This window comes from Cetorhinus maximus, chromosome 7, assembly GCF_964194155.1.
Source record: "Cetorhinus maximus chromosome 7, sCetMax3.hap1.1, whole genome shotgun sequence".
In the NCBI taxonomy this organism is placed as follows: Eukaryota; Metazoa; Chordata; class Chondrichthyes; order Lamniformes; family Cetorhinidae; genus Cetorhinus; species Cetorhinus maximus.
Genome location: NC_135885.1, coordinates 33,182,712 through 33,198,133, shown reverse-complemented (window position 1 = coordinate 33,198,133; position 15,422 = coordinate 33,182,712). Strand labels below are relative to the sequence as shown.

General features: G+C 40.5%; 1 protein-coding gene across 1 annotated transcript in view; it reads right to left on the bottom strand.

Annotated features, from left to right (window-relative positions):
• The window catches only part of dclk1a (doublecortin-like kinase 1a), a 317,723-nt gene that overhangs the window by 295,447 nt on the left and 6,854 nt on the right, over positions 1-15,422 (bottom strand). The window contains exon 3 of the mRNA XM_078545311.1: positions 10,362-10,708. Coding sequence (XP_078401437.1) covers positions 10,362-10,708 — 347 coding nt within the window. The remainder of the gene's footprint in view (positions 1-10,361; positions 10,709-15,422) is intronic.

The following is a 15,422-nucleotide window of genomic DNA, read 5'->3' as shown; positions in this document are numbered from 1 at the left end:
AACAGTTTTGGTCCCCTTATCTAAGGAAAAGATATAATGGCATTGGAGGCATCCAGAGAAGTTTCACTAGGTTGATCCAGGGGTATGGAGGGATTTTCTTATGAGAAGAGGTTGAGTAAGTTGGGCCTGTACTCATTGGAATTTAGAAGAATGAGGCATGACCTAATTGAAACATAAAAGATTTTTACGGGGCTTGACAGGGTAAATGCTGAGAGATTGTTTCCCCTTGTGGGAGAGACTAGGACTAGAGGGCATAATTTCAGAGTAAGGGGACACCCATTTAAGACAGAGATGAGGAGGAATTTCTTCTCTCAGTGGGTAGTGAATCTGAGAAATTCTTTACCACAGAGGGCTTTAGAGGTTGGGTAGTTAAGTATATTCAAGGCTGAGACAGGCAGATTTTTAATCAGTAAGGGAATCAAAGGTTTTGGGGAAAAGGCAGGAAAGTGGAGTTGAGGATTATCAGATCAGCCATGATCTCATTGAATGGCAGAGCAGATTCAATGGGCCGAATGGCCTACTTCTGCTCCTACGTCTTATGGTCTTATTTGATGCTAGTAGTACCACTTTGGAGCTAACACCATCTAAGAATCTTGCACAGCTAAACACCCCTGGAGCAGCAGGAAGTGTTCCCACTACTCGAAGGGATCATCAACTGCTTGCAGGTTAGTTGCTGGTCAATTTCTCCTGGCTGTTGCTTCAATTCAACAACTGTTTGGTGCTTTCCATAGTTGTTTCAGGTTATAAACCTTTGAGAACGGTGTGGCAGATGTAGAAGGACGTTTTGTTGACTTCAAGGCTTCTGTACAAATCAGTTATGCCCAGACACGGCTGCACTTGTAGTCAGCGCATTTGAAATACAGCATGACTTTGAAAATAAACAGAGGTCACACACACAGCAGGACAAACTGTTGGAACATGCTGTGCAACCGTACCATTATGAGGGGACGGCACTTGCCTTCAGCTATATTGCAAGCTGCTGAGTAGGAGCATCAGCAGAAAGAGGAACAGGAAAAAGGGGAAGGGAAAAGGAGGAGGCAACCTCAGCAGCCCCTTGATGCCTGCACTCAGTGAAGAGCTTAGAGAATAATACCAGTAACTGCACCCCAATTCCCCATTCATAAACAGTACCACACCTTACCTTGATCTATCACTGACCCTCCTGGCATCTACTTGGGCAGATGTGAAAATAAAAGCTAACAAAATAAACAGTCCAATCCAAATTTATAATTGAAATCAAAAATGCACAATCATTTGTGCATTCCTTTAATTCCCATCTTCCATGTGCCTTTGCCTATTATAGTGCTCCCATACAGCCCTACTCCAATGGTGCCAGCATGGCTGGTGGAACGCTGCTGGCTTTCAGTGGATGAATGGGTCTCGGGATGGGGGTTGCGGGGGTGATCACCAATGGCCTTGCAGGAGGACCTCAAGCAGCTTTGGGTCTAGAAGGCTGGCTGCGGACAACGACATTTTGACATGGGTGGCAGCAGTGTGGGTTAGCTAGCTGATAGGTAACTGCAAGGGCACCTGTAGAGTGACAGGTGTTGGAAGGATGATTGCCATCACCCTGAGAGAAAACTGCAGGTTTTTGTTCCACGGACTGACTGCCACTCTCAAAGTGTGGGGGAGGTGGTGGGGAGAGTTACTCAGTAATTCTAGTAATCTATTGGGAGGACCGATTACTGGAATGCTGTGATATCCTGCCCTTTAAACACTAATTCACAGACGTGGTTGCAGTATGATAACCTTGCATGACTTCTGTCTGAGTTTCCACTGCAGCACTCGGTGCCTTCTGCTTGTGCTGCAATAGAAGCTATAAAAGTGACCATCAGATGCTGCTTTGTGGTTGGGTCCAGCATTGTGCTAATGGAGTTGGCCATCACTTCCATGCAAGAAAAGATGGGCTCCAAGTCTCTGTGCCAAGTTGGTGCTAGACTCCTCGGCATTGACCACAGGCTTTCCGGTGGGTTTCCCAAAGCAGCAAGCATTTCATCAGGGTACTACTGGAGTTTTTCACTCTGAAGCAGAGTCTTCTACAACAGATGCCATGGGTGACTTTGTCCTCCATCAAACTGGCACCTGTTCTATTCTTTCCCCCTGCCCTGGCTGCAGCCTATTTGTGCCCAATGTCTTATGTGCAAATCCTGCCTCTAATCTATCCTCTAGGATAAGCATGGTGTCAGCATCTGAGCTAGTGGCAGTGAGTGTGAAGTCAATTGACAGTGCCTTGTCTTCATCACTTCTTGGTGTTTCCCACTGCCTGGTCAGGTTGGTCCTCTTGGGTAGCTGAAAAGAAAAAGGCGCAAGGTTAAGGTTATTGTGTGGACAGTGGGGGAAAGTAGGAGCTTACAAAGATCTGAAGCTCATAAATTGGATAAGAATGTGGGATGAGGGGGAAACGAGATGCAAAGAGTAGGATTCATTATGAGGATATCGTCAAATTTGATGGTTTCAGACCTGCAGCTGGCCTCAGCAATGGGTGTGCCAATAATGGCCAGGACTGTCTCCTTCATGGGGGGTCAGTACATGCAGGCACATGTATCACCCTCCAGTTAGCTCCTGCTATCTTTGGTTATGCACCACCTTGTCCTGCAAAAGAGAGGGAAGTGTATAGGTGAGTTTCATGGAATCTCTTTGGCTCATGTAGCTATCATGCTGAATTGCTGCTAATGTGTGCAAGCTGCAATATACAGGCTTGAGGCTTGCAGTAGTGCTAAGTTCATGATGGGTAAGACTGCAGATGGAATTGTTGGTAGGTGAGTGAGGATGGGGATATGGTATGTCCAAAGCCAATGATGCATTTTGTAGAGTATGGCAATTGAAAATGCATTCACAGACCTCGGCCACTGAGAGCTGATTGAACTTCTTGTGGCACTGCATTCCAGGTCCTCAGGGCTTGACTGTTGGCATTGACTTCCATGGCTATCTGATTCCACTGTCTTTTGAGCATGTAGATGCAAGACTTTTCCTGGTCCCATCTGGATACAGGACATCGATTCTACTTTCTACCTTCTCCACAAAGGCCTTCCAGTGCAGCTTCTGAAAATGTTGGAGTGCACACCCTCCCATGATGGGCAGTTCTTCAGTCTTTCCCAGATCAGATTCACTTCCCACATGACTGCCAGCCTCTGTTCCAGCCAGAATGCACCTCCCCTTTAAGAGGTGTAGGCTGGCTTTAATTGGTGCTAGGTATTCGTGACATTGACTAAACACATCAAGGGACCAATATTTTGCATTTAGTGCAGGCTGCAAGCAACATTCAAAGGATGAGGCAGCACAAAGTTGGCATGCTGCCTGTCTAACACTGAATGGGCACAGGTTAATCATGCATTACAATCCCCACAGCCTATCACATTTAGCTTCCTACTTCTTTAATAAACTGATGACTGTGAATTAACTTGTGTTTTCTGTACTATCTTTTTAAATGTATATAAGACTTATCAGTCACCCAGAAAAGATCACATGAAGTGAATTCAATATTTAATATCGGAGGATTAATTTGTGGGTGGAGAATAAGGGGACAAAGAGTTACGAGGGTTACTTTGCATTAATAATCTAATTAATGATCACATTTGAAATTACAACACTGATTATTTTTCTGGATTTGTGCTTGCATGTCTAAAATGTCCAATTAGATTTAATTAAGCAATAACGGATGAATGCTTGCAATGGGCTTATAAATTAAAGATAAGTAGGTTTACCAAAGAAAAAGACACTTGTAACTGTGGTGAATGGAACATTCTAACTGCACTTTCAAAACCAATTAAATGGTACCTCAGCTGGGTACTAGTGTGATTAGTTTGAGAAACAGACCCATGACAAAAATGGGCCTGAGTCACCAGTGAGGCAAAATGACTTCTGGCAGAAGGAATTGAATGGAAAACAACAGTTGGCCTCAGGAGGAGACTTTGAGGAAAGAAATCCAAGGAAGTAAATTTTAAATAAAAAGCAGACAGCCAAGGAAACATACATCAACTTAAAATATCCATTAAATTAATTGTAAAATGACAGGTAGCCCTAGGCAACTTGGGCACAGTATCATCGATTGATAGGAGGATTTTCATATTATATTGAAGTGTTGATATACATTCAATAATTTTATATTGGAAATTCCTAATGCTCAAATATCATGACACATGTAATAAAAGTAATATAGACAGGAAGATTTTTAATTTAACATATGTACACATATACATATCCACATATACACACACACCTTTTGTGTGTATATACACAATACTATAGATGACTCCTCATTATTTTACATCAATTTCAACCTTTACTTTAGTGAATTGTTATCCTGTGCTAGAATCTAAAGATATTTAATTAAGCCATTTTTATGTTTTCAAAAAGTTACATTCACTTTATTAATAACCATAAATATAATCTTTCAATGCAAGATGTTTTCTAGTTGAAAAGTTCTAAAAGAGTGGCTTCATTCAAAATTTTCACTCAGGTATAAATTCCCTCATAACCTCACCCTTCCCTATCACTTTAACCTCCCCTGACTTATAAACTCCATCCCTGAAAATCTGTTCCTCTGACTCTAGCCTTTTGTGCCTCACCCCCTCCTTTCACCCCAGTATTGGTAACGATTACTTCAGCTGTTTCTGTCCCACTCATTGGGATGCCCCCTTTAAACCTTTCTGCTTCTCCACTTCCCTTTCCTCCTTTTAATGCCCTAAAAATCCCACTGTAAGCTTTGATCACCCTTCTTGGTTCAGCATTCATTTTCCTTATTTGTATGCGAAGTACCTTGGTATTTTATGTTAAGGGCAAAGATAAATGTAAGTTTTTATTAATAAAAAAATATCACAGCATACAGCAAATACATCCCAATGGCAGTATCCAAACACTGCTGGAAAAATCCTTTGCACCATTTTTTGTGCCAATTAGTAAACAGACATTGCCTTTAGCAATGAGTTATCAAATTAGCTGTCAAAGGCTGGTCTGATGATGGAATCTGTTGTAAATTCAGAGATTGCAATTAGAATTTTAAAGCACAAAAGGCTGCCATTTGGCCCATCACACCTTTGACAGCTCCCTGAACGAGCTATCCTCTTAGTTCCATGCTTCCGCCCTTTCCTCACATCATTTAAAATGTTTCTCTCCCAAATATTAAATCATTTTCCTTTTAAAGATTATTAGGATTCTGCTTCAGTTGCTGTTTCTGGTAGGGCAAATGCTGCATCAGTTCTTGGTAGCAAACATTTCCCAACCTGTACCATTGTCCCTTAATTAATGATTTTAAATTTAAAAGGTAGCTTTACTGACCCAAAGACCAGTGGAATGTTTTTCCCCCTGTTAAATCCCTTAATTTTGAATACCTCTATCAGATTTTGCCATCAACACTATTCTGATGAAAAGAGCTCCAATTCTCCAATCATTCCTCATAATCAAAGCCTCCTATTTTTTGGTGCCATCTCTAAACCTCTTCTGCAAGTTCTCCATGGCTATAACATCCTTCCTAAAGTACGTCACCCAAAACTGGACATATCTTAATTTTGGCATAATTAATCATTTGTATGGGTTCAATATTAACTCTTTGCTTTTGTATTCAATTATCCATTTATTGACAGCCCACCTTTTTTAAAGATTTCTAGGGGTGACTTTCAAATGCCAACATCCATTTCTCCTCCTGTCTAAAAAAATGGGATGCCGGCTGTTAAAAGCAAGAGGGGACCCCTTGGCTGCCTCATGAAACACCCGAGTACCGCCTGAAACAATTTTCAGGGAGGCCTGTTAACAAATAAGCAGCATGCCAGCCTATTTGGTACGCACAATGCTTGAATAGGTAAATTTGGGATCGACACCTGCTGTTGGAACTTGTTTGCAATTTTCCAGATACAAATGGGCAAATCTTGCACAGTACATGCTCTGCCCATTTGTACCACAGCTCTCCTCCAGCATTCTAATGGCTTATTCCTCCCTATGCCAGCTTTAGTCAAGCAAGGCCACCTGCTCCTGACGTTATGCCCATTTTGTACAGGAGTCAAATTTCTCCTCAATGCCCATGTATTTGAACCTCAAAGTCTTGGTTTCTTTTGAAGTTTTATCAGGTATAGCAGGTAGTGTATATATCCTCCTTATTCCTCCCCATTACCTACAAGCTCATATTTCTCTGCAATAAGTTTGATCTGACATATGTTTACCCAACCCGCTAATCTAGAAATATGGAACTCTTTCCCCAAAAATGCTGTTGAAGCTCAGTCAATTGAAATTTTTAAAATTCAGATTAATAGATTCAGATTTGTTAAACAAGAGTATCAAAGGTTATGGAACTAAGTTAGGTGGATGGAATTAAGATATAGATCAGCCATGATCTAACCAAATAGCAGAATAGGCTCAAAAGGCTGAAAGATCTACTCCAGTTCCTACATTCCTACCTATGTCCTCTTGAAGTTGCATACAGTTCTCTTAACAGCTAACCATGCTCTTAAGTTTTTGTTATTAGTATTGTGGCACCTATACTGAAGTCCAAATCAATTAAAAACGTCAAGGGTTCCAAAACTGACCTCTGGGGATGCTACTATCTACATCACTTCAAAGTAAAAAATATCCATTTAGAACTACTGGGTTTCCTGACCCTTTAACCAACTTCCTATGCATGTCACTAATGTCCCTTCATTAAAATTGATATATATTTTAGGAAAGAAAGCAAGTATCTTTCAAGGTACAAATACATTGAAAGCCTTATTATAAATTTATACAAATTGAAAATAAATGTTGTTGGAGCCCAGTGATTCTAGTACAAAATATGGTCAAGCATGCCCAATCAAAATAGCTCCTTTTGTGCCCAATACATTTGTCCTGCTCCAGTTTCCAAAGTTAGCTGTGAGTGTTCTCAAAAAAATAATTTCGACTTTCCAAAGCTACATTGAGATTCTAATAATATTTTATCCTTGATCGACCCTTTGCACCAACTTTGGACAATAGTGTAATTCTGCATTGTACAGAATATAGAATGTAACAAGATTAATATTATCTACTATCATGGGTGAGACATGCAAAATTAGACATGCAAAACAATATAAAGCTTTTTCAAGAAATTAATTTAAAATAAGATGCTTATGCATTGGCAAAACCAAAAGAGAAATGATTCCCCTTAGTTGAAGGGTCAGTCACAAGGGAACATAAGTTCAAGGTAAGGGGCAGGAGGTTTAGGGGAGGATGTGAGGAAAAACTTTTTTACCCAGAGGGTGATGATGGTCTGGAATGCACTGCCTGGGAGGGTGGTGGAGGCGGGTTGCCTCACATCCTTTAAAAAGTACCTGGATGAGCACTTGGCACGTCATAATATTCAAGGCTATGGGCCAAGTGCTGGTAAATGAGATTAGGTAGGTAGGTCAGGTGTTTCTCTCGGTGCAGACTCGATGGGCTGAAGGGCCTCTTCTGCACTGTGTGATTCTGTGATTGTGATTCTATGACTCAATTAGCCAATACTTCAAACGTACCAACATATCAGCATATTACCATATTTCCTGCTTGACTACAAGAAATTATATATTCTTTGCAAATTAAATCATTGAGTTCCATCTATTCTGCAACCTTCAACACAATAAAAATGATATGAAAAATGTTATTTATTCTACTACTATATGCTTATCAAAACAGCACTGGTTCTCTCTGTCCCTTTGAGGTATGTACACCACAAAATCTCAGCTTCCACATGTTCTAACTGGGTTGTTAGCAAAAATGTTCACTTACAAAAAATGTGGGATTTTGTAATTCAATGTTATCTTTCTTATCAGAGATAACTTGCCATTGCTGTCAACATGCTAAAGAAAGTAGGTTATTGGTTAGAGTACCTCAGGAGGATATTAATTGGACAGAAATGGTTCAAACAATTTCAAACATACACCCTTCAACTAATCAGATCACTATTATCAAACATAGTTTGAACATAGTCTGAAACAAGAACATATATAAAATTCACCCATAAACATGAATCAAGAGACAATTTAATAGCTTACTTTCATTTTTTTCTTAAAATGCATGGCACCTCTACTAACCTTGATTTCCTGGAATACTTTACTGATAATTTCCATGAGGAATATTTGAGAAATAACTAATAAAATAGGTTCAGATCTATTTCCTCCACAATTTGCATTTTGGAAGAGACCAGCTACGACAAATGTGTATAACATTCTGAAGATTCAGATAATTAAACCATGCAGTGAAATTTATGTGCTACACATTCTTCCATCTGCATTGAAATCAGAAGACCCAAGAATTCCAGCGTAATAGTAATCTGATCATTAACAGTGTGATGAATGTAAATATCCATTCAGCTTCAAAATATAAAATTATGGTGTTATCCGTTTTACTTTGTAACTTAGTTCTTTTGTGATGGATGTTTTCACACATATACTGGTTACCTTCAAGCTTCTATATTTGGTCATCTTTAGCCAAACAAGGCAACTACAGCAACTGTGGCCATGATTTCTATGCTTTTTGAGGGACTGGAAGTTCAGATTTCCTGATTATTCAAGATTGATATAAGTTAAGCAGCCAGTAGAAATTAGAAAAATAGTTTAAGAATGTGGTCTGATTTTTAAATATTGTCAACCATTTCCCAAATGCAATTTAGCCTGTGTAAGATATTAACTTTGAAAGGTTCTACTTTTCTTGAGTAGTATACTAGAAGAGCTATTGTTGATGGATAGAAACAGAGAATATTGGAAATATTTTATTCATTCATGGGATGTGGGTGTCGCTGACTAGGCATTATTGCCCATCCCTAACTGCCGTTGAGAAGGTGGTGGTGAGCCGCTGCATTCTATGTGGTGTAGGTACACCCACAGTGCTGTTGGGAAGGGAGTTCCAGGATTTTTAGCGATGTAGCAAAACCTCAGCAGATGTGACAACATCCGTAGAGAGAGAAACAGAGTTAAAAGTTTGGATTTTCCCCTTGGCTTCATATCCCAATGTCAGGACTTGCCAGGAGAAAGACCAAAGGAACAACCTCCCTGCAGACGGACTCCTAATTGGCCGCCTCTAAGCTCGCTGAGCAACTGAGGGTGGGATCTCGAGGTGGGCACTGCTGAGGCAGGTTAAAGATCATGAGGGTGCCTCAACTTGGAGATTCTCTCATTGGCCTGGATTTCATTTAATAAAAAGACAAGATTCAGACCAGAAAGTCAAGCTGGGAGGAGGGGAAAACCCTCCACTGGATTAGTCTTAGCCACAACTGCAACCTTTTATAAACGAAGGCCCCTCTTCGCCTCATGGAATCTCCAGCTCCAATGCCCCCACCCCCTGCAAGTTGCCACAGGGAGGCCTCTGCCTTTGGGCTTTTGGCCTCCGCATACAGTGGGGTGGGGGAGTTGCTCTGCTTCCAGCAAAATGATAGCAAGAGCACAAAACTGGCCCTAATTGGGGTGCTAACTATGCAAACTTCCCTTTACACTCCACCCCAGGGAAAGATTCCTAATGGCGGGAATGCGTTGGAGCATTGCTCCAACACGGCTCCCTGCTATTTTCCCACTTGCCCCCACCTCCAAGTGTTTGCCACCATGGGGCTGGGAAAATTCAGCCCATTGTTCCAGGTCAAACAAGTTCTGATGAAAGGTTGTTGACCTGAAACATTAACTGTGTTGACCTATTGCATATTTCCAGCATTTTCTGTTTTTGTTTCAGATTTCCATTATCTGTTGTATTTTGCTTTTGATTTGCTGTTTTGGCTGCCTTAACACCATTAACTACACTATCAGCAATAAAATCATAGCTTCTTAATCCCAATATAATAAATAAACAAAGTTAATTAATTTTATTATAACAATAATACTTTAAAATATTACAGCATATTTATCTAGAACTAGCTTCAGTCTTTAAAAGTAACTTCAGTATAACTACACAGCCTCCTGTATATTCACCAAGCTGGTATTACTTTTCCTTCCTCTTTAGTCCTCAATGTTACTTTGTCAAGTGCTCTTAGAAGACATTTAAACCTCTCTTACATAATATTTATCATCCCATTGATGAACTCTGCTCCAGGTGATACTGACCTATGCTTTTGTTTGTAATCCTATTTATGTTTGGGTCTACCCAATTAAACATTTGACTGTGAAATACACATCAGAAATTAGACAAAAGGTTTAGCCAATTTAAACAGTAACTTTCAATAGTAATCAAAAATTGCAATATCCAAAGATAAACACCTTAAAAACCAAAATGCTGGGCCACCGAGAAAGCATAACCACAAATGATGGTGAAAAAGAAGACTGATTCACCACAGGTAAATCATAGCTAACTGATGTTACTAAACTCCCCTCCATTTAATCACTTGCTTGGCTGAGGTATTAATATAGCTATTACTTTATTCAAAAGCATTCATATATGAAGCATTATCACTATACCTGTTTCCCATCCAGTGTGTACAAACGCTTAACTGCCCCTGAATCCAACTTGATGGCATCAGTGATATCTGTAAGAACCTGATCAAATGAATGTGCAGTCTTCTTATTGAGCAGAATCCTAACAGCTTTCCGTGGCTTCACTCCACTTCTAATGATGGTCACCAGCTTGGGTCGAATGAAGTCTTTGTTTTCTTTCGTCTCAACAGGACCTGCTTTGGCACTACTGATAGATGTTGGTGCACGTCCAGTTGCAGTTGCTTTGACATTCACTGACCAGTTAGGGTTTACATTCTTTGTGTAGTCCACTTTCCGAAATGATTCGAAAGATGCACAGACGTAACTTTCCCCTATGGGAAGACAATGATTCAATTCAATAAATGCACAGACAGTGCTCACTAACAGGAAATAACAAAGCATTTGTAGTAATAGCATTTCTATATTTAAATGCAATTTTTACTATAAACTGTAAATGTACGCCTAGTAGTATTAATTAATCATTGAAGTTCAAGCTTCTATTTCTCTCTTTTTTTCTGAATTCACAGCCCTCCAGTTCTGAAGTAGCTCATCGTGCTAGGGCATGATTCCATGGACATTGGTACCCCTTCATCACAGTAATGATTCTTCATGTGTGGGCCTAGATTGTGGCAGGTGGGTGGTGCAATCCAGATAGATTCTTAGCTGAATTCCGCATGGATATATGTTAGTCTAATATCAGAACCATTACACTAACAGCACTGAAGTCATGGTTGCCAAATTTGCTGATGACAGAGATAGGTAGGAAAGTAAATTGTGAAGAGGACATAAGGAACCTACAAAGTGGCATAGATAGGTTAAGTGAGTGGGCAAAGATCTAGCAAATGGAGTATAATGTGGGCAAATGTGAAATCTTTCATTTTGGCAGGAAAAATCAAAAAAAAATTATCTAAATGGTGAGAGATTGCAGAGTTCTGAGATTCAGAGGGATCTGGGTGTCCCAGTGCATTGATCATAAAAGGTTAGTACGCAGGTACAGCAGATAATTAGAAAAGCTAATAAAATATCATTTATTGAGAGGGGAATTGATAACAAAAGTAGGGAGGTTATGCTTCAGTTGTACAGGACATTGATGATACCACATCTGGAGTACTGAATACAGTACCGGTCTTATTTAAAGAAAGATGTAAATGTGTTAGAAGCAGTTCAGAAAAGGTTTACTGGACCAGGAATTAGTGGGATGGCTTATGAGGAAAAGCTGGACAGGTTAGGCTTGTATCCACTGGAACTTAGAAGAGTAAGAGGCAACTTAATTGAAACCTTTAAGATCCTGGAAGGGTCTTGACAGGGTGGATGTGGAAAGGATGTTTCCTCTTGTGGGAGAATCTAGAACTAGCGGTCATTGTTTAAAAATAAGGGGTCGCTCATTCAAGACAGAGATGAGGAAAATCTTTTTCTCTGAAAGTTATTGGAACTCTCTTCCTCAAAAAGTGGTGAAGCAGAGTCTATGAATATTTTTAGGCAGAGGTAGATAGGTTCTTATTAACAAGGGGGTGAAAGGTTAATCGTGGATAGGCAGGAATGCGGGGTTGAGGTTACATTCAGCTCACCCATGATCTACTGAATGGCGGAGCAGGCTCGAGGAGCCAAGTGGCCTACTCCTGCTTCTAATTCATATGTTCGTACGTTCCTAGCTGAAAGGGTAAACAAGGCTGTAGAAAGAACTTTAAACCACTAAAGACTGGGGTGGGGGAGGGGGGGACATGGGTGCTCAGGCAGAAATAAAAATAGCCCAAAGACTTGGGATGAAAGCAAAGCCATCAATGGTGTTAAATATAATATAAATCTCTCAGGTTCAGAAATACAGAAAATGACCTGAAATGATAAGTAGGTTTGTCTTCACAGATGCTGCCTGACCTGCTGAGTTTTTCCAGCTTTTTTTTGTTCTTATTTCAGATTACCAGCATGCGCAGTATTTTGCTTTTGCTTTGGTGAGAGTTGTTTATAGCCCTCGAGATAGAATGTGATAAAATAGTGGGATATATAAACATGGATATCCGGAGAAGCTTGTTGCAAAAGTAGTAGTTATAACGGATGACTTTAATTGTCATATACAAGAGCAAAATACAATGGGTGTTAGAAATCTGAAATAAAACCTTTCCATGCAAGTGCAGGACATGCAACAACTACCCATTTACCTCCTCTCTCCTTACCATCCAAGCCCCCAGACACTCTCCAGGCAAAACAACAATTTACTTGTACTTCTTTCAATTTAGTATGCTGTATTTGCTGCTCACTATGTGGTCTGCTCTACACTGGAGGGACTAAACACAAATTGTGTTGCAGAAGGACTTTCTTCAGTCCACAAGGAAGCACAACCCCAAGCTACCAGTCATCTGTCATTTTAATTCCCTAACTTGCTCTCACGCTGACCTCTCTGTGCTCAGCCTACTGCAGTTTTCCAATGAAGCTCAGCTTAAGCTCCAAGAGCAGCACCTCATCTTTCAATTACAGCCTTCTGGACTCAACGTTTAGTTCAACTATTTTAGACCGTTATCTCTTCCCCCATTTTGTTTCCTTTATCTTTGCAGGTTTTAGTTAAACTCTTGTTTTTTTCCTGTTTACAATTTAAGGCAGCAGCTGGTCAACCATTCTGCCATTCACTCCTCATCTAGACACATTTGTTGTTTCTTTACTTGTCCCATTACCACTCCTTTTGGCCTTGCGCCACCAATTCTCTTGTCATTCAATCTCTCCTGTCTTCCACCCTATCACCAAGTAGCAGATAGAATTTAATACAGAAAGGTGAGGCAATGCATTAAGAAAGTAGTAGCAGGGCAATTAGAAAATCATAACAAAATCAAGCAAAGTTCACATGGTTTTATGAAAGGGAAATCAAGTTTGACAATTTATTAGACTTCTTTGAGTATGTAACAACCAGGGTTGACAAAGGCGAACCAATAGATGTAGTGTATTTGGATTTCTAAAAGACTTTTGATGAGGGCCACTTAAAAGGTTACTGCACAAGATCACGATGTTGGGGGTAATATATTAGCATTACTGAGGATTGGCTATCTAACAGAAAACAGAGTCAGGATAAACGAGTTATTTTCAGGTTGGCAAACTAACTAGTGGAGTGCTACAGGGATCAATGCTGGGGTCTCAACTACTTATGATCTATATTAATGACTTGGATGAAGGGACTGAATGTATTGTAGCCAAATTTGCTGATAATACAAAGATAGTTAGGAAAGCAAGTTGTGAGGAGGACAAAAAATCTGCAAAGGATATAGATTTGTTAAGTGATTGGGCATAAATTTGGCAAAAGGTGTATAATGTGGGAAAATGTGAGATTGTCCACTTTGATCGGAAGAATAGAAAACAAGAATATCATTTAAATGGAGGGAGACTACAGAATGCTGCAGAGGGATTTGGGGTGTCCTTGTACATGAAGCACAAAAAGTCAGCATGCAGGTACAGCAAGTAATTAGGAAGACAAATAGAATGTTAGCCTTTATTGCAAGGGGTATTGGTATAAAAGCAGGGAAGTCTTGATACAACTGTACAGAGCATTGGTGAGACTGCATCTGGAATAATGTGTACAGTTTCTTTACTTTAGATGGGAAATACTTGCACATTGGATGAAGTTCTGAGAAGATTCACTAGGTTGATTCCTGGGATGAAGGGGTTGTCTTAGGAAGAAAGGTTGGGCAGGGTGGGCTACACCATTGGAGTTCAGAAGAATGAGAAGTGATCTTATTGAAACAAAAGATTCTGAGGGGGCTTGACAGGGTAGATGCTGAGAGGGTATTTCCCCTTGTAGGGGAATCTAGAAGTAGGGCACTCCCAGACAGCAGCTGGGTTATTGAATATATTTAAGGCTGAGCTAGACAGACTTTTGATCTATGAGGGAGTCGAGGGTTGTGTAGGGCAGTCAGGAAAGTGTTAGGAAATAGAGACAGTTTAAGTAATTTATACTTGTATCTGTGGGTGTTGGGAATGAGTTTTAGATTTAAAGTTTAAGTTTGATTTGTATCTCTCTGTATGTTAACAAAAGGTTAAATGGAGTTTTTGTTTCACTTTAAAGAGGTGCTTGCATTTCTAAATGAGAGTTTTACCACCGTAAGCTAGGTTAAACAAGCAATACTAGAAGAATTGGAGTGTTGCCTGGCAACAGGGGACTAGACAGGTAGGTCCCACCCACAGATACACAGAAGAAGAGAAATAGCGGTTTTGTTTTGAAAGCTGTTGGAGTTCAGTTGGTTTGGAGACAGATGTGAAGCAGAAGCAACCTAGAAGGGGCAGACAGCCAGTCCCAAGCTAAAGTAGGTTGAAAGTAGCTGCCAGAGAGGGACTGGAGCAAAATGGACAGATAGCAAGTCCCAAACTAAAGAAAAACCCCAAAATCCAGGAGAGTGGAAGAGGGGAAAGTCCAAAGACGAGCTTTTAGTCAAAGGACAGGACAGGAACCTGGAGCAGGATCTTCCAGTCGGCGAGCAGAGGCAGGGCCCACTCGCCAATGCATAAAATGACGCGGGATGACATCGAGTGGAACTCCCGACGTCACACCGCATCATTTCCATTTTCAGGTCGGCAGGGGCGCAGCTGAGTCAGCTGTGCGCCCACTGACCTGTCAACAGCCTATTGAGGCCATTGAAAAACTAATTAAGGTAATTAATGGACCTGCCCGTCCAACTTAAGGTTGGTGGGCAGGCCGGGAGCCCTGGCAGGCTTCGAAAAAAGCATGAAACCTCATCCATGGGCGGGATGAGTTTTCATGAGGGTATTTAAATTTTTATCAAATCTTTCAATAAAAGTTATGGACATGTCCCTACTCATGTGGATAAAGGTCCTGTTAGTGAGGTTAAAGAGAAAGGCTCCAAGCTTCAGATTTAGAGAGTCAAAAGCTGCAGAAAGCAGATTTAAAGCAAGAACAGCTTGCATGAGGCAAAAAGGTCCGAAGAGACAACTGAAGGTCTGTAACTCTTTGCTAAGGGCAGTTGAAGCAGTGGTGTACTGTTGACAGCTGAGTCGGTGAGAGAGAGTGCATGGAAGAAAGCTTGAATGCATGTGGCGACCCCGGGAAGA